Source organism: Artibeus jamaicensis, unplaced genomic scaffold, assembly GCF_021234435.1.
Source record: "Artibeus jamaicensis isolate MK-2021 breed Jamaican fruit bat unplaced genomic scaffold, CSHL_Jam_final contig_519, whole genome shotgun sequence".
NCBI classification, from domain to species: domain Eukaryota; kingdom Metazoa; phylum Chordata; class Mammalia; order Chiroptera; family Phyllostomidae; genus Artibeus; species Artibeus jamaicensis.
In genome coordinates, this window is record NW_026521871.1 from 58,654,232 (window position 1) to 58,676,444 (window position 22,213).

Consider the following 22,213-nt stretch of genomic DNA (forward strand, 5'->3'; position numbering starts at 1 on the left):
TCCGAATTTTCAAGATGTTACTTGATTGGCCAAGTTCTACCTGCGCAGGAGCGAGCTCTCTGAGTGTCCGAGGACACTATGCTCAGGAGAGCTGCAGATGAGAACGGCGCCCCAGCGCTTACAGCTATGTCCTTATATAGGGGTATGCAAGCAAGCTTTGAACAGAAGCAGATGCGGCTGTTAGCTATTGGCTAGCTCTAAACAGCTGATTGCCATTGGCTTATTAGGGATGTGGCTGTTAGCTATTGGCTAGCTCTAAACAGCTGATTGCCATTGGCTTATTAGGGATGTGGCTGTTAGCTATTGGCTAGCTCTAAACAGCTGATTGCCATTGGCTTATTAGGGAAATTCAAAGGGCTCTTTGTGTAGTTGGTGGTTAGCCCTTTTAGGAAGTAAAAATTTCCCTGTTCCTGGTCGGCCTAACTTTATCCGGGGCTCGTTCGGGACTGTCCCTTTTCAACATCTGTTTTGGACCTCAACACTTCTCTCCCTCACTTCCTCCCAACCCCTCTCTCTAAAAATAAATAAATATTTTTCTAAAAGAAATTACTTCCACTCGTTTCTACCAGAAAGAAAATTGTTAAACTAAGAAACTAATTAATTTCACAACAGATCATTTTGTCAAGATCTGGAAAATACTCTCCCTTTAGTGTTAGAAAAGCCCATAAAATTCACAAAACTCGAGTTGATGGACGTCCGTAGTGATCACAGCGAGACCACAGTTTGAAGCAAGAGTTGGAGTAACCAACACGCTGAAATCGTCAAAACTTGGCACCTTGACCATCGGGCGCTGAGTCCCCACAGCTGCTAACACTTTGAAACACTCCCATCTAGTGGCTGAGTCTTTGAATTACACCTTTTATTAAACCGGTACAATTAGGAGATATTTCCACTGTTTAACTTCACCGGAGAGGCAATGTTTTGGTGTTTTTAAGTTCATTTTAAAACACAGTAAACTATGATGCTCTACCTAGGGACTGGCTGTTCTACAATGTAAGCATTTCTCCCAAGGAATTACAAGCGTACATTACACACTTTTTAATCATCATAATCATTCTAATAAATATTGAGTTGTATAACATATATAAGTATACTATATTTAAAATGTATATTGTATTGGAGTTAATTTCATTGTATGCAACTGACTGAAGTTGACCCCATCTCAAATATTTGTATTGATACTTATAAATGGAATTACTGCATTAACCACTGAGTTACAAAGTTGTTTTACAAAACATGAAAAACCATTTCCTTCCCCACAAGCAGAAGAGAAGGCTTGAAATCAGCCTGGACGATTTTTTTCTTCTGTGATGAGCATGATGTATGTGGTTTTTTTTTTTTTTCAGGTGGCTCTATGTTTTTTTCTTTTTTAAGATTTTATTTATTTATTTTTAGAGAGAGGAGAAGGGAGGGAGGGAGGGAGGAAGAGAGGAAGAGAAACATCAAGGTGCGGTTGCCTCTCAAGCGCCCCCTACTGGGGACCTGGCCCACAACGCTTGCATGTGCTCTGACTGGGAATCAAATCTGTGACCCTTTGGTTGGTAGGCTGGTGCTCAGTCCACTGAACTACACCAGCCAGGGCTCTTTTTTCTTTTCTACACTGAAGTATAACTAACATGTAACATTGTATTAGTTTCCGGAGTACGAACGATGACTCGGTGTTTAATACACTGTGGAATGAGCACCACACTAAATGCGCCACATCCTAAGTATGTGAATTTCGTACGACGCCCGCGCCTGAGGCTGGTTTAGGCGAAGGGTGTGCCCCCCTCGCTGTTCCTTGTTCCATTGTTTCCCCCAAAGTGCTCTGCCCCGGTCATTTACACAACTGACCTTCACTTTGGATCTATGCCCTGCCTGCCTGGGCCGTGCGGGTGTCGGGCTGTGGGCCAGACAGACAGCCTTGCTGTTCTCCTGGAACCTCGGTGAGAAAAAGAACCGCGAGACTGTAAGTTAACAGGCGCGGATGGCCGCGGTGAAGTAAAGGGTGTCACCACCACCTTGGAGCTGGTCACTGGGCCCCTTGTCTCTGCAGCAGCGACCTCGCCCGGTTGATACAGGATTCGGGGGAAGGGCGATCGCCAGCATCCTGGGGCAGGGCCGCGGCTCCGTGGGCTCTGGGGGAGGGCATCGGGGGGAAAAGGCATCGTTTCTGGGCGCATGGCAGGTGGGGTCAGGAAGGAGAGAGGGGCTGGCTGGTCCAGGGCAGGGGAATTCAGGGTAGCGGCTGTAGGTATTGCGAAACCTGAGTACAGCTAGTCGCACGCAGGCTTTGTAAAGTTCCCGGGCCCGTGGTCGATGGACAGGGGCCGGAAGACCCGCCACGGGAGAGAGAGGGGAGAGTGGCCTTTGGCCTGGCGTCGGGGTAGGGCAGCAGCAGCGCTGGTGAACCCGGAGTCGGTCTGGAGCCACCTGGGCGCTGGAACCGACGGGGGCCGAGGCAGAGGAAGGAGGCGCAGCCTATGCTGCGGATGCCGGGCCGCTTACGATGACAGAGGACTCGGGCGACAAGCGCTCGGGGGCAGATGAAGGCTCCTCTGTGCCCGGGGAGCGCCGTCCTTGCTGCCTGGAGCCTGCGCCCCGTCTGTGACGTCACACTGAACACACGGGTGACGGAGGGGGCGCCGCCCGAGGTGGCGGGGTTTCTGGTGAAAGGAACTGGAGTCCTGCCCTTAGGAGCCTTCAGGACTCACTGGGGAAGGGAAGACGGTCATCTAACAGCCACAGGGAGGGTGGGACCGGGGCAGTGCCCCAGCCGGGAGGGGGGCTCAGGTGGCTAGAGCACCGTCCCGTGGACGGAAGGGACTCAAAGGGCCTCGGGCTCGGTGCCCAGTGAAGGCACATTCCCAGGTTGCAGGTTCAGTCCCAGGTCAGGGCACGTACCAGAAGATAACCGGTCTCCCTCTCTCTCTGAAAGCCGTGGGAAAATGTCCTCGAGTGAGGACTAAAAACAAGAATGACCCACAGCAGGGAAGGGTGCAAACAGGAGAAGCAGGTCGCCCGCAGCACCAGGACACAGCGTCTGGGTCCGGTCGGCAAGTCTCCCCTCGGAAGAGCCGGCACAGCCAAGAGCGGACCAGCGGCTCTGCGAGGGAGCCACAGGAGATTTAGGGGCCTGGGCAGAGGACGGGATTGACCGGTACTTGCCACCGACAAAATACGGGCGCCCTGGCTGGGTCCCTGCACAGCGGAGTCCACAGCCACCAGCGCGCCGCAGTGGGTTCACCAGCAAGTGTGGGCCTGACACACACGTGTGCGAGGCAGGAGGCCCAGAGGCAGCGAGGCGGGGACCGAGGGGGGCCTGCAGGAGGCGCTGGACTGACCTGGCCACTGAACCTGCCAATGATGCCCCAACGCAGGGACCATCCTGTGCGAGGGGCGGGGAGGGGATGGGGGAGTGCAGAGAAGGCTGGACCCGTGCGCCAGGAGCCTCCTCCCACGAGTGCCTGTTTGCTCCGTCTGCTGTTCTCCCCTCTGTGCTTCCTGGGGGGCCGGGACGGCCCTGGGAGGGTCTCCTGCCTCTTGGCCATAGAGAGGCCTGGCCAGAGGTGCCCCATGAACCTCACGCCCATGGTCACCGGGAGTAGCTGTGGTTGCAGCAGAACTGCCCACCGGGGCCATTGCTGGTGCAGCCCAGATGAGGTCTGGGGCAACGAGAGGGGCCCCAGGGGCACCGAGGTTCAGCGAGGGACAGGGAGGGACACAGGAAGAGTGAACAGCCAGTGAAGGAGCTGGGCGCAGGGCGGGGTCTGGCCATGCAGGACACTGACGCGCGACGGGAGCCGTCCTACGTGCAGAGAGGGAGGGAACCCCACTGGGGGTCAGAGGGGGGAGAGCACGGCCAGACCTGCGCCCGACGGCACCCACCCAGGGCAGGGGTGCCGACCGGCGGCACAGCCCAAGGACAAGGGCCGGCAGGCACGACCGCGGGCGCAGGCAGAGCAGCCAACGAAGAATCCAGGAGACGCTGGAGCAGTGACAGCAGCAGCTGGTGACGGACTGAGCCTGGGTGGGGGGAACAGGCAGCACCCAGGGGGGCGGTCAGCACCTGGAGCGGGGAGCTGCCCCTGGGCGGGAAGAAACGCCGGCTTTGAGGGGCCTGCAGACGTCCAGGAGGGGAGTCACCCACAAAGCCCCGACCTAAGGAGAACCCCGAGCTGACAGTCCCTTGGAGTCACATGTCGGCACATGACGATCACCTTGGACGGATCGGACACGTGAGCGGGGCCACGGAGTTACCACGAGGCCCAGACTGAGTCTGCGTGGCACCCCGGGGGCCGGTAAGGCCGGACGCCGCGTTCCCCTCCCTCGAACTCCGATGCACCGGGCTTACGACTCATCCCCACCCCTGCCTTGCTCGGGGCGCACCACTCCGCTGCCCACGGGCACCACAGTGGCCGTTCCCTGCCGATGCCGTGACCACGCTTCTGAAACCCAAGACCTGTGTGAACATGACCAGCCGGAACCGCAGACTCGCCTCCCCTCCGTGTCCCTGAGAAGGTGGAAGTGGGGTCATAAAGACGCCCCACGGGACTCGGGCCTGGGTGTGGGGCCGGCAGCCGCGGCTGCAAGTCCTGTCTCCGGGGCAGGCTGCCCACGCGTGCCAAGTGCGCAGCCGCCTGGGCCTGGGCCTGGAGTCCACGGACAGGAAACTGTGTTCAATGCGCTGCACACAGGAAACCCTCCTGACACCCCGAGTTTCAACAGGCACCTGCTCCGCGCCGGACTGGGAGTCTGGCGCCCACGGGGTTTTGGGGAAGCACAGTTATTGGGCATTTTCCTGGAAAGTGGCATTTCTGCACCGTTTTAAAAACAACCAGATGGATATACATTCCCCTTAATTTTACACTGATCTGAAGTATAGAATGTATTGGCATATTACATTTTACAGACATTAGTCTTAAATCGTCTCTTGGCAATATAGTCGTTGAAATAAAAGCACTTTATTTATACCTCATTTATCTTTTACTAATCTATACCTCACGGATTGATACTCTGGGATCAAAGGCAAGTGAGGACTCGGTTGGTAAGAAAATTCTGATTTTTCTCATCGGGACCGAAAAGAGCACAAACATTGTTTGGGCCTGTGACGTCGAACTTTTATTTGGAAAGTCGAATTTCATGTATAATGAAAATATTCTGAAGCCGTACATTTCCACAGGCAAAACACACCGCCACCTACAACACAAACACGTTTTAACAAAGTTCTACCGTGAACATCGATCCGGGCCGACAGACCGCGGTCGGGCACGCTGGCCTCACTCCTGTACCTCCTTTGACGGCGTCGTCGGCCACCCAGACCCACGGAGCAGAGCCGGCCAGCTGCACCCCTCGCCTGGCTCGCAGGCGGATGCACCAGCCTGGCAGGACCCAGGCCCCATGGGGTCCACGCAGAAAGGTGTCCACAGTCCACTGTAACGTCGTGTAAACGTATTTAGGGTTTCTATTGGCAACTACATGTTTCGTGCTTAGAAAAAAAAACAAACCGACGTTTCTCATTATGGGTCTCTCTTTAGCTCATCTCTCCATGAATATAAAACAGGACAAAATATCATCTGGGATTTCCTGCACAACTGCATTGTGCTTTACCTTTCTTATAACATGGGCTCACCTAAAATGTCGGTGCCTTTACACGAGTAGAACAAACCGTGGAACGCGCATTGTCTCACGAATACTCATGCGAAGTCCGTGCAGAGGACGCGTGCGCAGCAAAGACCCCGCCTGGTTTTCTTCTCGTCACTCGGTGGTGACGGCACGTGCCCAACACACCGCTCACGGGACAGGAGACTGACTGGCTTCCTGTAGATCTGTTTCTCTATAAAAATATATTTATGTGCTCACAGGGGAAACCGTGTTGGTGTGTGGGGGTGACTTTTTGATACAGCGCTGGGGTAGCGGTTTGTTTATGAAGTTAAAAGGCATCTCAGTTTTTATTATTTTCTCCATAAAAAACACCCTGTGACAAAGAGAAGGTAACCGAGCACATGGCTGGCGCCTCACAGTGGAGACCATTCCAAGCGAAGGGGACGAGCAACTTGCCGAAGGCCTGGTGCCCGGCGGCAGCTCTGGATCCGGGAAAGAACCCGGATCTCCCCCCCCCTCCCCGGGGTGGCCCTGGGTGACTCAGCCTGCCGCCCCCGAGAGCAGGTGCAACCCGCCGCACCCACGCAGCGGTGACGGCAGACCGGGGAAGTCAGCTGGGGGCCCGGCCCTCCTGCACCAAAGCTTCAGGGGGAAGCCAAACACGCTGGGATGGGTGGTGCTCCCCACGTCCATGAGTTTGGGGCACTCAGCATACATGAGCAGGGGCTTCGTCACCACCCAGGCGGTGGAAGGAGCCGTGGGAAAAGGGAGCGTGTTGTCACTGGTGTTCAATGTGTAGTGAATCTGACCCCTGTGACTTTTCTGAGACCGTTCCCAACTTGCACGGTCCCCTTCAGGCCCCTTCTGACCGATGACAAACAACAGGAGCTAAAAGCTCTGCCCTGCTGCCCCCCAAGGCCCAGCCGCATGCGGCCTCCTCGGCGCTGAGCACAGGAAACGCTCCCGGGATCCCACCCACGAAGCTGCAGCCCCCGGAAAAGCCGCTCCTAGGAGAGCAGACGCGGTGGGAGTCCAGGGGCGCACGCGGTCTAAACCGGCAGCCCACTCGGGTTACTGCGCTAACCACCCTGACAAACACCCCTAATTCTGGCCCCCAGGAAATCGAGTGGGTGCGGCAATCGAAGTCCAGGACTTAAGGAGCTGTGCCCACAACTGCAGTTCAAAAAAGAAAGTAGAATCCGCGAGTGGATTTCACGTAAACATTCGGAGCTTCGGGGCAAGTCAAAAACAGGTTCCCACCAGCTGAGAAGTTGACGTTGCATTTAACCAACTCGCATGCAGGGTCCCCAACACTGTTTCTAAGCGGCCTTCACGCACAGTTCCGGAAGGACCTGCAGCCCGCGTGCCAGGAACCGAGCCCCCGATGTGCGCCCACACTACATGTGCGGGAAGGGGGCAGAACGGGCCCCGAGGGGGGGGTTGGAACATGAGGGCGGCGAACACACGCACAGGAACCTCTACTGTAAACAGTGCTCTTTGGGGCTGGGCAGGCGCACACGGCAGCAAAACTTGTTCCGGAAGCTGTGGGGACACCCCCACACCTAGATGGTGTCTGATTTTGAGGCTGTTGGGAACAGCGATGTCAGGACAGAATGCAAGCGTTTTGGACAAAGTCTTCCATCTGGGGCCTCGCGTCTCTGGTTGTGGCTCCGGAAGGAAGCCAAGTGGCGTGTTCCTGCTGACTTCGCCCTGGACAGATGGACAGATGGACAGACGGGCCTGCTCGCTCTCCCTCCGCCTCCACGTGAAACCGCCTCCACTCCCAACCGCGTGGGCAGAGACGCAGTCTGTACAGCGCATTCAGGAAGCCGGCCCGCGGACATTTACACAGACGGGGAAGGAGGTGGCGGTCCCTGTGGACTCGGAGACCACTTAGGGCCCCCGGCGGCAGGAAGAACCCGGCCGGCGCCGATGCCCGCGGCCCCCTCCCTCGCAGCTGGACTTAGTCCAAAAGCAGAACCAACCAGAGGTGCGCAGACACCACCACCCATGGGGAAAGCAATTCACGATGAAGGCCAAACTGCCGGACGTCCATTTCCACGTGGCCGCCTCTGGGCAAACGGTTAGAGCTCAATAAATAGGAGCCGGCTGCGTACCTAAGACCTCTAGTAAAACTTAAATAATAGACTTTGTACACAGTCAACGACGGGTTCTAGGAAGACATTCGTATGCCTCTTTACACGTAAATGAGCTGTCTGCTCACATCTACCCTCTTGTAACAGAGTCACTCGCAGCTCGCCGAGGCCGCGTCCTGGGGTGGCCCCGGCCCCGCGGACCTCCGGATGCAGGGGCCTCGATGGATCTGAACTCGGGTCTGCGGGCTCTGCACCTTCGCACCGGCAGGAGGAGCGGACGAGGAAACCCAGGCCTGGGGGCTGGGCGCCCCGCTTCCCAAGGCGACACCGCTCTTCCCCACGTGGTGGCGCTGCAGTGCCCACGGCTCCCGGGCAACGTGTCCGTGTCCCCAGCGCACGCTCCGCGCCCTGCAGCCGGTGGGCACGGGAGGCCAGCGGGACGGGCGCCCCCACGGGGCGCGTCACGCCCGCAGCGGGAAGGTGGCCGTGGAGCTGCCGTTGCTCTCCGCGGAGCCCTTCTCCTTGGAGCCCGCGTAGGCGCCGATGAAGGACCCGTCCTCGCTGAACAGGCCGTGGTCGCCGTCCCCGTACTGCACCAGGCTGTCCGCGCTCTCTGTGGCCTGCGTGTCCCGGTGCAGGGACCGGGGACTCCCCCGGAGCGGCTTCTCGTCGCTGTCGCTGGAAAACAAGAGACTCGCTCAGCAGAGCGTCCTCTGAGCTGCTCAGGGCGGGAGGTTCCAGCGGCAGTGCCGGCGCGTCTCCGAGCGCTCAGGCCGACACTGAAGACGGAGGAACCAGCCCTGAGGGACACTTACACACACACACGCACGCACGCACACACGCCTGGAAAGTCAGGACCAATCTGCGTCCCCCTGAGTGGGCGAGCTCCCGTTTTCCATGCTCACAGCGCCCCCTGCTGTCCCTACAACGGGGAGCCCGGCCGCCGGCAGAGGCTCACTTGGCCGCGGGGCAGGCGCCTCTCCTGGGCCTTCCCGACCCTCCGCCCGGGTCGCCAACCCTTCCCCGAACCACTCTCCTGTTCCAGTTCCTGAACCAAACTCTGCGCCTCGTAACCAAACAAGTTCCTCTAGTACAGTCCATAAACTCCGGTTTGCGGAGTAAAAAGAATGCCTGGCGTTTCAGAGCGTAGGTACCGCAGGTGCCCCCTGCTGCCAGTCCAGGCTCGGCTCCTCGGAAGAAGCCACTGAGTGAGTGGGACACCTGGGACCTGGTGTGGCCTCGTCACTCTGTAAAGTGGCGGACCACAGTGAACACTGCTACAAAATTGGAAAAGGGGGAGTTTGGAAAAACGTAAGGAGCACATAACCAGCACTTGGTGACACTGGCCTGTGGTGGCCTCTCAGGCCGAAGAGTGGACATCTGGCTGACGGCTCTACCCCCTCCTGTCACACAGGACTCACCGTCGCCAGGAAGCATGTGCAGAGGTGACGTGTGCCCCGTGCGAGCCAATCAGGGACCATACTCGGGTCCCTAAGGTGCCGCCTGTGGCCACCCCACAGCCAGTCACTGCAGTGACCACCATCGCCAGAGCCAGGTGAGCTGAACACACAACCAGCAGGAGTGTGACACAGGCCATCCTGCCGGGGACTGTCACTGGCCCCAGAACGGGGTGCTGCGTCACGGTGACAGAAACCCAGGTGGTGGCTCTGGCTCGGGCTGGGCAAAGGTGGCCAGGAGCCACTCCTGGGGCTGAATGCAGCCCCCAGGACAACGGTCTCCGGGGGGGGGACTTCCCGGCCGGCACTCGGGGTGGGGGAAGGAAGGTGCTGACCCAGCTAAGGGCGTGGGGGTGGGGAGGGGGCAGGGCGGCGTCCTCACTGGGAGACGGCCCTGGGCTGTGACCCCGTCACTCGGGCAGCCACGTGTTTACCTGTAGTCACCGAAGGTCTCGTCCTTCCCCGACTGCACTTCTGGGTCGGGGTGCAGGTCCTCCTTCTCTTTCACTGAGGAAAAGAGAGAGAGAAGGGGGACGCTCGTGACTCAGCCACCAGCCCCCCCCCAAGGATGGCAGGCCCTGCGGACAGGTCTACCACCCGCCAGCCCCCCCTGATAGGAAAGCAGGGTTTCCTGGGCTCCCCCTCTCCGGGACCCGAGTTCCCGCACGTTGCAAACCCTCACTAAAAGCGCGGAGCGTTTACTCGGCCCCCTGCGCCTGCGCAGTGCACCGCAGAGTCAGGCTTAGTGGCGGCCTCCGAACACGCCCTCTGCTCTCCTGACCTCTTCCGAGGTGCTGCGGGCTCCATCCAAGCTGTGCGGTGACACGGAAGAATGTGGAAGCCCTCCACCATCGAGAGTGACATTTCACTGTGGTCTTTCTGGACAGGAGGGCGCGGGGAGGGTCTCGCCCGTCCCACTAGGAAATCACGAATGGAACGGCCTCCTCCCTGTTCACGCCCAATGAAGGCCGGGGTCCCCCAGCCACCCCAAAGTGGGGCGTGTGGACCTCCATGCCCTCCAAGGACACCGTGGAAAGCAGCTCCTTTAGAACTGTGAGGGCCACGCCTGACAGTGACGGGGTGGGCCCCAAAGGGAGCGTGGGGTCTTCTCTGTGAAGTTTCCAGTCAATCACCCCGAGATTTCTGCTTGTCCCTGAAAATCTGTGCAAAACCACTCAGTCTTCACAGGGGAAGGCGAGATATACAATTGCTTACATTTTCCGAGTACTTTTACCAAAACTTAGAAGCTAAGCTCATTGGTTAGTTCGATATACATAGTGGGTTGCCCGTAAATGTCCACTGCGTGGGCCCTCGCCCCTGGGTGCCCAGGAACCGGGATGCCCCCGCGTGTGCCGGAACTGAGGGGCGTGTCCCAGGGGTGCCGGACCCCGAGCCCGCAGACGAGGGGGCCGTTGCCGTTGGCAGTCACCTGTGCAAAAGTCCGTGGGTCCTGAACGTGGCGAGAGACGTCCTTTCTTCGTGAGACACTGACACCGTGTGTGTGACTGAGCACTGAGTGTGCTCGGCGTCTCCGGACCCACTAGTGCCCAGGAGAAGCTGGGAAGCGTGGAGTCCCAGGAGAGCCGGTTGTCAGTGCGGGAAACTGGGAATGAGGCCCCGCCCAGGGACACACTCCGCTGCTCAATCGCACCAGACGGGCGTCCCTCCCGGGACGCTGCGCATCGAGTGTGCGGACAGGAATTTGACCGAGGCGTGGGGTTGAGGGGCAAGCAGTGACTCTGCAGAGAGCCTCCTACGGAACGACAATTAATCTGAAAACCGGGTGGAAAACACCTTCATCTGTGCCTTTGTTGCCTTTGGTTTTATTCCCCCGTACGAGTGAGCTCACACAGTTCTTGTCCTTGTCGTCCGACTTGTTCCCCTTGTCCCGATGCTCTCGGATTTGCCTGTGTTGGCTGACTGGTATTCCACCGTATATGCCGAGGGGGACCCCAGAAAACTGGAACAGCCTTCTGGAGGGCGGGCCCCTTGTGGCACAGGCTGCCCCTGCCGGGTGGGTGTTCCCCAAACCCACTGGCATCAGTGAACCAGCTGCTGGAGTTTGGCTTCAGTGAAGTTTTTTCTAAGACTCTCAGAGCATTTGCCTATTTCGTGACAGGTGATTTACGAGCCCACCTGCCCACAACTCCAGGAGAACTTGGCAGTGTTTGACCAAAAACCCCACTAGCCCCATGCCCCACCCTCCCCATTCCCCAATCTTGCCCTAAGTGGCTTTTTCCTTTGTTTTTCTGGATGAAAAAAGTCCTCAGAGGTAAACGTTTTGCCAGTGTGGAAGAGGTGAAACAAAAAACGGCAGAAGCACGAAAAGGCATCAAAATCGACGCGTTCAGACACTGTGCTGGAAGCAGGGAAAATGTCTCAGCAGGTGTGTCGTGTTAAACGAAGAGGACTTTGAAAGCAACCCAAATTTAAACACATAAGAATAAGTAACCAGTTTTTCACAGACAGTCTGTTTCGGGGGGCTCCCCCATCCACACCACTTGCCTGTGAGAGGCCCCCCAGGCTATCCCCAGGGCCGGCGCTGCCCCAGGAGACCTCACGCCAAGGACGCTACCTGAGTACTTCCCGCCGCGGTTCCTCTTCACGAAGCACACGGTCAGCAGGATGAGCGTGAGGGCGGCGACGGCGCACAGCAGCCCGATGAACCAGCCCTGCGTGGCGAGGTCCTCGTAGGAGCCAGCGTACTCTGCCGCACAGAGAAGCCACACCCTGAGCCCTCGGGAGTCACCCGCCTCGGGGAAAATTACACGTCATTTCTAAACGCACAAAAGAGCATCGGCTTCGGTTCTCCTTCAAGTGACCCCAGAGGAAGGGGACCCTGAGGACAGGGAGAGGGGCCCCGACAAACACTCGTTCTTGACCGAGAACCAGAAAGGGCAGGGCAGGAGGTCAAGTTCAACACACACAACAGAAGCGCAAGCAGAAGCTGCCGGGGTTACTGGAGGTCGCCGTGGCCACTCCGGGCTTCCTCACGTGCTTGGCTTTTCTGTTTAGCTCTTGTTATTGACGGGCGTTAATACGCAGGAGACGGCTCTAGGCAGCTATTGCGACAGAAGCAATAAAGGAAAGAGGACCTTGGCGGAGCGTGTTCGTTTGGATTTTTGGAAACTATGCCGAAACAAATCGAGGCTGCTCTTCTCTAGCTAACGTTCTGCGTGTTGTTGCCTTTGACACAGGGAGTGAGGACAACCACGCCCTGTACACTGGGGACACGGGGACCGGCTGAGGCTGCCCCACGAGACCCCACTCCTCACCTCTCCCTCTCGCCTCAACCACATCTTCAAAAATGCTATTGTTATCCACCCAGGTCTTAGTCAGGAGGCGCACCACGGGCTCGGCTCCGGGCGCAGGGAGGGCCTCTAGCAGGTGACCCTTCTGAGTGACATTGACTCCTTCTGAGATCTTCCCGGTCCCTTTGCCTGAGAAACGCACACAGCAAAAGCACAGAGGTCGTGATCACAGAAAAGCAGGAAAGTCGCGGGAGACAGCCAGAGCTGCGCGTGGCCCTGTGTCCTCAGACAGTCCCTGGATGGTCAGGAGATCAAGAACGTCAACATTTCAGGTTTTCTCTCTTAACGTGCAGAAACTGGGCGAGTGCGGTGAACCTCACTCGGGCCCCATGTGGGGGACATGCAGGCGAGTGAACGGCCCTGCAGGTACACCCGGCCCTGTGGGGGTTCAGGGCCCAGCGCGGACGTCATCCTGCGTCACACGGACTTGGACAAACCTAGTGGGGGACTGAGCGGGGCCACTGCGTGCCTGCCGAACCATGGGCCATCTTTGGGCTCCCCCCATGGACACTGGTGGTGTGGGTCAGGGCACAGTCGCGGTCAAATGTGGGACATTCGCAGGCCCCTGAGCCGCACCAAGCACAGGTTTACAGGCGCAGGGGGAGGACCGCACGGGGTCGGGAAGCGTTCTGAGAAAGGACACGTCCCAAAACACAGGGACACGCACTTGTGTTCACGGAAAAAGTCTCAGTTGCAGATAAAAATATGAGTCGAGGGGAATTAAGAGTGACATTTAATGTATGATCTTGCAAAAAAATACCTAAAATACTTTCTTAGCTACATTGCTAAGAATCAACTCATCAGAATAAATGAAAACCAGGAAACATTACTTTATACGGAAACAAGATCCCCGTGTGGAGAGCACTAGGGGTCACGGAACTGGTCGCGTGTTACATTCCAGACCAGAAGCGGAGCACAGGCTTTCTGATCATGGAAGGGCCCCACTGCCAGGAAGCACAAGGCCGGTTACAGGAGCGGAGCGGAGCCATCGAGACCGAGGCCGCTGGCGAAGGAGGCGGCCGGGTCTGACCTTGGGCGGCAGAAGCACTAACAGGAGGTTAAGGAGCAGGAGCTGCTGAAAACTGGAGCGAAGCAAGCGTTTCATTCAAACCAGCAAATGCAACTCGAGGAGCATCCGACTCCCCCCCCACCCCACCCCCGCTGTCCCCTCCCTCTTAGGCCCTGAAGCCAGAGAGTGGGACACCCAGACGATGATCAGAGAAGATGCCTGCACACCCCCTGGTCCGAATAAAGGCCCCCCTGCCGCTCCCTGCTTCCCACCACAAACACCCCCCGGGGCCGATCAGCAGGGAGCTCCCGCGAGGCCCCCTCTGCCCTCTGGTGGGTTTTTCCTGCTCCCTGGTCTCTCTCTCCTCCTGGTACTGAGGGAGGCTGGGTGGACGCACCGCTGACACACTAGCTGGAGAAAGAACATGGGGAGGAAAGAGGTTCTGAGTTGGAGAAAAAGTGCAATTGAATGGGAAAAATGGAGCGGATGAAAGCAGATTCGTTCGCCATTTTCAAGTCGGAGGCTGGGTGCCAACTGCTGGGCAGGAAAAGGAACGGACAGGTGGGCCGGGGCGGCACTCTGTCTGCCCGGGCAGAGGCCCCGCTTCTGTGAGGGGACGTTCCCGAAAGGAGACATCCTCCTTCCCCCTTAGGGGCCGCTGTACGGCCGGCCGTTCCCTGTTTCAGGAAAGTGACATTGCGGTTGCCGGCCCTGTGTGCCGAGGCCACCTGGATGGCTGCTGTGTGCAAACCGACAACTTCACAAACTCGGTAAATACAGTCTGTGTCCAGAGGGCGGACGGACTGAGGTCACGTCATCCCCACAGCGCACCCCTATGGCGGCCCCCGGCCCCTCGCCCAGACTTACCGCCATCCCCCAGCGTGGCGGTCTCCTCCGTGACGGCCTTGCCGCAGCCCCGGGCCGTGCACGCCTGCAGGTACAGCTTGTACTTGGTGCTGGCGAGCAGGCCCGACAGGCGCCAGCTGGGCGTGGCCGGAGCGGTGAGGTTGACGGTGTGCAGCTCCCCGATCTCCTCCGTGTCGTTTACTGAGGACAGAGGACAGCGCCGCCTGGCTCAGCTCCCGTCACTCAGCCGCCTGCCCCCATGTCGGTGCCCCTGGTGTGCCAGGCCCCGGCGCAGCGGTAGCTATCGGCCCTGGCTGGCTCCAGGAGGCCCGAATCACGGCCGTGGGTAGGGAAACTGAGCCCAGCAGGACGGGACCCCTCGCCTGGACCCCCACCAGCCACCGGCTCCCGGTCTGGCACAAAGGAGCAGTGACCACGGTCTCTGGCGCCCCCTGGTGGGCTCCTCTCACTAAAACACAGAGTGGCAAACCTCCCAGGAAAGCACTGGACTGTAAATCTGTGGGCCCTGGTGGCCACGCAGCCTCTACCTAACTACTCCCCTCGGACTCTGTAGTGACCAACAGCTATGGACAGACAGACAGACACGGGCATGGCTGTGTGCCCAGAAAACTGCTTTATATAAAACAGGCGGTGGCCCGCTGCACCTCCGACCTGGGGTGCGGAGCCCAGGCTGCGGGGAGGTGGGCCCCACGGCAGCCGCGCCCCTGGGTCAGACAGAGCCAGCCCACTCCCAAAAAAACAGGGACATCCCGACGGGGCCCACCCCCCGCTCCCACGCACTGGTCTGGTACTGCAGCAGAAAGCCGACCAGGTTGCCATTCAGGTTCTCGGGCAGCCCCCAGGCCACTGTGGCCGAGTCTCGGTCGACCTTGAGGACCTTCAGGAACGCAGGCTGCTCGGGAACTGGAAAACAAGACCCAGGAGAGAGGCCCCGCTGGAGCCGTTTCTACAGCAAACACCCGAGGCCCCTGTGGCCGTAGCGCTTCGTGGAGGTCGAGACGCTGACTCCCAGGGCCCGCCCGGCCCCCCGCACCTCCCTCCGGCGTCTGGAAGGTGTACGGCTCGCTCTCGGGCCCGGCGCCCTTGGAGTTGTAGGCCAGGACGGTGAGGCGGAACTCGCTGAAGGCCTGGAGCGCGGGCAGCATGCCGGAGCCCCTCTGTCCCGGGAACCGCAGCGAGCGCGCCTCCTTGGGGAGTGGCCGGCCGTCCAGCAGGCTCCGGGTCTGCCACCAGGTGACCTGCAGCAGGGACGGGAGCCTTTACCGCACGGCCCCGGGGCCAGAGGCTCTTTCGGCTGCTTCTGGAAGCAGTCCTTTTTCAGGTGTTTAGTGTTTTAAAGCTTCCCTTAAAGATAAGACTATTGATTTTACAGAAAGAGGAAGGAAGAGAGAGACATCGATGTGAAAGAGAAACACTCACTGGTCACCCCCATACATGCACTGACTGGGGATCGAACCCGCAACCTTTCGGTCTATGGAACAATGTGCCGACCCACTGAGCCCCCGCCCAGGGCCTGGAAGCCTCGCCCATGCGAGACACCATCCCGTGAGGAGGGAAACCGGGACAGAGACCTGGTATCCTCTCAGCTGTCCGTGGACTCTGTCCTTGGGCACGGAGGACCACGTGACTCTGACCAGCGTGCTGTTCAGGACGTCTACCCCCTGCACCACCGGGGCTGCGTCGGGGTCTGTGGAGCGGGAGAGGATGGGCAGCTTTCAGTGGCCACCCACCCTCTTCAGAGGCTGACTCGTCACGTGGTCACACAGAAGCACTGCTTGGAGCTGGGTCCCCCCAAGGGGCGTCCTGGCCCACGGGGGTTTCTCAGAGAAGGGAGCCCCTCAGCCCTGTTGACTGAACCTCCGAGGCAGGCCTGGCGACTCTCCGGGGGCCGCTGCCTTTGGCGGCACGTGAACTTCACCGGTGCCATAACCAAAATCCGGAACGTCAGTAAACTAACGTCAGGGACAGCAGTGGACACTAGCTGACCCCGGCTGCACCTCAGGTGCTGCCCAAGGGCCCAGCTGGACCAGCCCACAGGACCCTCGGACACTCTGTCGAGTTCGGATAGAAAGTTCAGATGGCGGGTGGGAAAGGGACGGGGAGGGGGTTCCCACCCTCGACCTCCTAGTCTGGGAGGAAAGCGTCGCTCTGGGCCCTGGGAGGGCGGCGGAGGGCAGGGTCAGGCCCTGCTCCCACGAGCCATCGGCAGGATGCACGCAATGTGGGTGTTTAACGGTACGACCCCGCCACCAGCTCCTCAAAACTCTGTGTGCACATGTGTGAGTATGCACACACATGTGCACGTGTATGCTCTGCTCCTGAGCAAACACCGGGCTGTGCCCCACACTGGGGGAATCGCTCAGACAGGCCAGACGGCCAGGGCGGGCCCAGCGTTCGGGGGGCTTCCACGGGGGAGGGCAAAGGCGCTGGAAACTGCAGACGTCACACTGCCCCGCCCACCGCAGGGACACGCCAAGCCTTTGGCCTCGACACGGAAACCGCTTTATCGGGGAAGAACTGGAAGCCCCCACACCCCCCTCCCTATTCCGCCTGCACGGGCCACGTCCCGCCGCCCGCCCTCCAGGGAGAGGCCCACGCTGCCCTCCCCACATGGCCCAGGGCGAGCGCGCACCAATTGGCGCCAGGGGACCTGGACACAGCGTGGACGGGGACTCGACCCACACGAGGGCCACGGTCCCAAGCGCACGGGGCTGTTGCGCCACTTACAGTCCTCGCCCGAATACAGGGTCACGGGCCGCGGCTCGGGGCCGGCGCCCAGGCGGTTGACGGCTTGCACCCGCACGTCGTAGGGGGCGTACACCGCCGGCGTCATCACTCGCAGGCTGTGCTCCCGCACCGTCTCCTCCTCCCACTCGGCGGATGTGCCCTGCGGCCGCCAGGCCACACGGTACTCCAGACCCGGGCCGTTCTGCTCCACAGGCTTCAGGGGCTGGAACGGGGGCGGGAGGCATCAGAGAGGGGGACACGCAGGGTCAGGGCAGTGTGATGGCTGAACAGAGGGATGGCCGGCCTCGAGGGGGGCTGGCCCCGCTTCACTCGGGAACAGGCTGAACACCACTCCTGGGGTCAAGTCTCACTTTTCGTAAGAATCTACTAAGACATCCCACACAGGCTTCAGCCCGTGTCTCCCCTTCCCATCTGGCCCACAGGCCCGGGGAGGCTGTGGACATGGAAGTGGGTCCCTTGGACGTGGGTCCCATAGCCGTGAGTGGACTTTCCACTGGCTTTCCATCAAAACCCTCCCCTCCCCCGACCTTCTGCACCTTCTTTCCAAGAGAAAAACAGAGATGAATCATGTTCAGAGAATATGCAGAAGAGGTAGCTCCTCTCAGTAACAGAACAATGTCCCGGCTCCCCGGCTCTTTCGTTACTATTTCTCTAAGAACCTCCCCCCAGAACACACTTTATTTCACTGCACAGGAGTATTTGGTGCTGGCGTTTCTGGTACAGAGATGGCTTATTTCTGGGCTCGTCTCCGACTGAGCAAGGCTTGCAGTCACCAAACACCGACGTGACCTGAACCACCCTGTTCATTTCGCAAACATGGGAATGTGCCTCTGAATGAATCCGTCCTGCAAAGTAAACTAAACTGTGACTTCAGTCCCAGACTGCAGGGCTCACTTCCACAGACGGTGCCTTCGTCCGTGCACGTGAGTCACTCGAGAGTGTCACTGCATACACCCTGCTCCTGCAGAATTTGCAATCTCTCAACTCCACCTGATTTACTAAAGCCCTCACTGGAGGCATTGGTTGGAATTAAACTGAAAACACAGTGTTATACCAACAAAATAACTTCAAGTTATTTATTCCAAAGGGAGTGCTTATACTAGTTAGCAGACAAAAAAAGAAGAAAAACACAAAGCAAAACAAAACCCTGAGAGACCCCACAGCAATGGGTCACACCTGCAGTCACCGGGAAGTTTTACTGCCCTCGGGTGCAAATCCCCCAGGGACCCGGTGACTCCGGTTCCAGTTCCCCGCTGTGCTCGGCAGCCGCACTGTCCTCCGCCCGAGCGCAGCCCCTGGGCACAGGAACGTTACCCAGCTTGTGCATTTGCCAGAGGGCTTCAGCTCGCCTTGGCTAGAGCTCTCTGGCAAACGGTAAAAGGAATCGTGCGGAGTTGGGAACACATTGAAGAGAGACCGGACCGGCACAGGCGGCCTCCTTGGCACGTGAACCCGAGGACATGGGCGCCAGGAGCCCTCTGCACGTGGTTTCAGACGGTGGCCGATGGAGCCTCGGCAAGCTCCCGAGTAGGGCCCAGAGTCAGGGGGTCAGGGGCTCCCCTTTTTTCACTTAAAGAGAAAAGCCTATTTAATAACCTTTCACAGGGACACGGGGGAGTGTCCAAGGACACCCAGGTCAGAGCGTAGCCGGTGTGGTGACGGGAAGACAGGCCACCCGCCGGGGCCCCGTCTGTGACCCGAGCACGGAGCTGGCGCTGTCCAGAGCAGGCCGGCCCCGGGGTTCGGTGTAAGTGTGCGGAAGGGCGGGGTTGCCGGGGGTGCTGACCGTTACTCAGGAGCCGTCCCTTGGGTGTCCGTAACGTGTAACGGACCACACGCCTGACTGAAGTGCAAGGTTAAGGTTTTCGGTGCCGCTCGAGTGGGAGAAAGCTCAGAACACTGGCTGTGGACGTGTCGGGGGTCGGAAACCTTCGGCAACGGAGTGTAATTAAACCAGCCTGAACCCTCTCTCACTGGTCACCACCGCAGAACCCCATCCCACAACTCTGGAACCCCAGTGACCTCAAAACGCGCCAGTGAAACACACTTATAAAGTGGAATAGCGTCACATGGGAGAGCTGCTCTCCTTTTGCTTAAAAACACTGTTCTATCATCATGCTCACAAACAAAGCTAAAAGAAAGAGAAAAGGCCACAAAGAAAAATGTGAAAGAACACGCACCTCCCACTTTATGATCATTTCCTTGGGCTGAGAGGCCTGGACCCTTATGTTCCGCGGATTCTTGTCTGGAGCTGGAAAACAAGAGGCATTAATGGTGCTTCTCCCACCGTGGGGTCCGCACGCAAATCATATGGACACTCCTGGAAAAATATGCTTGAATGACTTTGACATATATATTAATTTCTGTCACACTGGGTTCCCAAGAAGATTTAAGACGGCGTCCCTGAGATGTAATTCACACAGAGCATTGTGTACGTTTCAGGCACACAGCGCCATGACTCGAGGTCAGTGTGTACACACATGTGGCCGTACGTTCGACACCACAGGTGTGCGCTGGGAAGTGATCACCACCAGATCGGTCAACACATCCACCCCCTCGAATACGGTTGCCTAAAGTATTCTATCTGAAGGAGTGAAGTAGTGTTCCTGAAGTCTCGTGGGCAGTAGACGGTACATCTGTGTCAATTTTAAACCTGCTCTTTACATTTAAAATGTGAACTTTAAAATCATAATCCTACTTTTAAAAAGATACGTTTTCATCTGAGCCTGCTTTACTTTTTCTGCCACAATTACCATTAGGAATTCACGCCGTGAACATCTACCTCTCAGCCGATGAGCTCACACACCAGGCACCAACACCAACAGCCGGGAGCGGCCGGCGTCGTGTCCCGGACACACGGAGACGGGTCTATTTTATGAGAACCACCTGAGCGCCAAGTTCGGCGCCAAGTTCAGCTGCGGTTCGCATCACCCGAGTATCTGACTCAGTTTGGACTGGTGCTCGACTTTTCTCAGCCGAAGGGGAGGGACAGCCAGCGAATGTGCTTCAGCGGGGTACATGTCCCCGTGTCACAGCCACGCCCACGACCAGCGCCCACTTGGCCACTCACAAACGTGAGCACTGCCATCCTTCAGTATGAGGAATGTGTCTTGGGAATTTAGGGAGATGCTGAGAGACCAAAATGAGCCAGATGCTTGACACCAATGACGCTCGTTACACTGCAGATTCACCCAGGCGCCTCCCACGAGTCACAGTTTTATCTCAGAAAGTGCAATCCCTGACTCTGTCTCTCCATATGGAACTTCGGAACCCCCTTTCTATCTCATTTCAACGTGACCTCTAGCCACCAGAGGTCGCTCAGAGGTCACTCCGCCCCTGCCCGCTGACCTGCGCCCTGCACCCAGCATCTGTGTGATTCTTAATGACTCTGGTAGGATTTGAACATGTGGTGCGCTGTTCATTCACACCAGGTCTCGAGCTCTGCATTGGGAAATCTGAGGCCCTAGACCGGTTCTTTTCAAAGACAAAGTCAAAGAAAGGCAAGACTAACACCCTGGCCTGGACACAGGGCGGTGAAGCCTGTGACCCACCTGCCGGCGGCGTCTCGTGGTGGTCGGAAGGCCTGCTGGGGCGGCTCCTGCCCACTTCGTTCACGGCGATGACCCTGAATCGGTACCTCACGTACGGAGCCAGCGGGAGCAGGACCGAGGTCCCCTCCCCGCCGACCGTGGTCAGCGCCGCCCACCTGCCGGGTGCCTCCTTGTCTCCTTCGAACTCCACGATGTACTCTGTGGGGGGAAACGAGCGCGTTCATGTCACAGGGGGACGTGGGCACGGCGCGGAACCTTTCAGTGACCGTCTGAGGAAGGGCCCGGGCCGGCCGTCCCTACCAGTGACGTTGCTGTTGTGGCTGTCCCCCGAGTCCCAGGCCAGCCGCACGCTCCGGTTCTGCCGCTCCGACAAGCGCAGGTTTTCTGGTGGGTCAGGGACATCTGGAGGCAGAGGGTGAGACACGCAGGCTCAGGGCCACGGCCAGCCCCTCCTCTCCGGGCCGCGTCCCCTCCGGTTCTGGTCACAGATGGCGCACCACTCAGGGAGGCCAGCAGGGGCCTGCGGGCGGTCCCTGAGCTCCCCCCAGGAGTGAACTTGGGCAGCTGCCCACCAGCACAGTCAGGGTGCGCCTGCATTCCAATCAGTGTTGTCACTGGAAAGCTAAATGACAGGCGTCACCTTGCAGAGGATTTGCAGCCCCCCCACTTCTGGAGTCCCAGGGACTCAGCCCCTACCCCTGGGTCCTCGCACCCCACAGTAGCCTCGCCTCTGCGCTCTGGGAGGGGAGGGGCAGCCCACAGCCCCAGGGCGCCGGGTCTTGGCCGGCAGCACCTCCTGTCTCCCAGTGCTGGCGCTGGTTCCCGTGGAGGGACAGGAGATTAGCATTCACTAGCTCCTTCGGAGGGAGCAGAAGGTGGGGTTACTCCTTAACTGAAAACTCAGACCAGTAATACATGTGCAGGGGCTCAAACAGCCGCTGCCTGAACCCAACGGACAGCAGGGGAGGGACAGACATGCTTCCCACGGCGGGGCCACTCACCCAGGACCGTCACGTGAGTTCTGTCGGCCACGCTGTCGAGAGCCGTGCGGGCTGCGCAGGAGTACACGCCCTGGTCCTCCGGCGTGACGTTGGAGAGGGTCAGGCGAGCCCCGTCCAGGACCACCCTGCAGGGGCGAGGGGAGCGCGTGACGAGGAAGAAACGGCCCCCACAACAGAGGCGACCCTTTCAAACTGCGTCTCCCCGTGGAAAACCGCCTTGCGTCACACACACTGCACCGAGGAGGCCGAGGCTGAAGGCCGGGATGAGAGTGTCACTCCGGCAGGCACGTGTCTGCACAGCCCGGAAGGGAACCGTTCTGTTTGCTTCTCACGGCCAAGCCCAACCCCGGGCAGGGCCAGGCTCAGTGACGGCCCACATGCCCAGGTGCACCGTGGAGGGCGCCTGCCTTCCCACAGCTGCGTCAGGCCTGGACAACGCCCGCCACCCAGCACACAGAGACTGGCAGTCAATCCCAGCCACACAGAGCCAGCGTGTCCCGGACGGGTCGGCCAGTCCCTGTTTGGACCTGCTTCCCTTCTCCGCCCTCCACGCCCAAGCAGACCGCACACTGATGTCCCGAGGCGTCTCT

The 22,213-nt window shown here is 58.9% G+C and overlaps 1 protein-coding gene across 2 annotated transcripts in view; it reads right to left on the minus strand.

Annotated features, from left to right (window-relative positions):
- Window positions 1-8,109: 8,109 nt before the first annotated feature.
- CHL1 (cell adhesion molecule L1 like) overlaps window positions 8,110-22,213 on the minus strand; it is a 96,481-nt gene continuing 82,377 nt past the window's right edge. The window contains exons 15-27 of one of the 2 annotated variants that reach the window (XM_053668947.1): window positions 21,624-21,748; window positions 20,923-21,024; window positions 20,623-20,820; window positions 19,252-19,322; window positions 17,051-17,273; window positions 15,895-16,010; window positions 15,357-15,561; window positions 15,104-15,226; window positions 14,324-14,503; window positions 12,362-12,576; window positions 11,712-11,889; window positions 9,571-9,643; window positions 8,110-8,357 (exon numbers count right to left, since the gene is read on the minus strand). In XM_053668947.1, the coding sequence (XP_053524922.1) occupies window positions 8,141-8,357; window positions 9,571-9,643; window positions 11,712-11,889; window positions 12,362-12,576; window positions 14,324-14,503; window positions 15,104-15,226; window positions 15,357-15,561; window positions 15,895-16,010; window positions 17,051-17,273; window positions 19,252-19,322; window positions 20,623-20,820; window positions 20,923-21,024; window positions 21,624-21,748 (2,026 nt within the window). In that variant the 3' untranslated portion in view covers window positions 8,110-8,140. The remainder of the gene's footprint in view (window positions 8,358-9,570; window positions 9,644-11,711; window positions 11,890-12,361; window positions 12,577-14,323; window positions 14,504-15,103; window positions 15,227-15,356; window positions 15,562-15,894; window positions 16,011-17,050; window positions 17,274-19,251; window positions 19,323-20,622; window positions 20,821-20,922; window positions 21,025-21,623; window positions 21,749-22,213) is intronic. The other variant, XM_037128687.2, reaches the window with a different exon arrangement.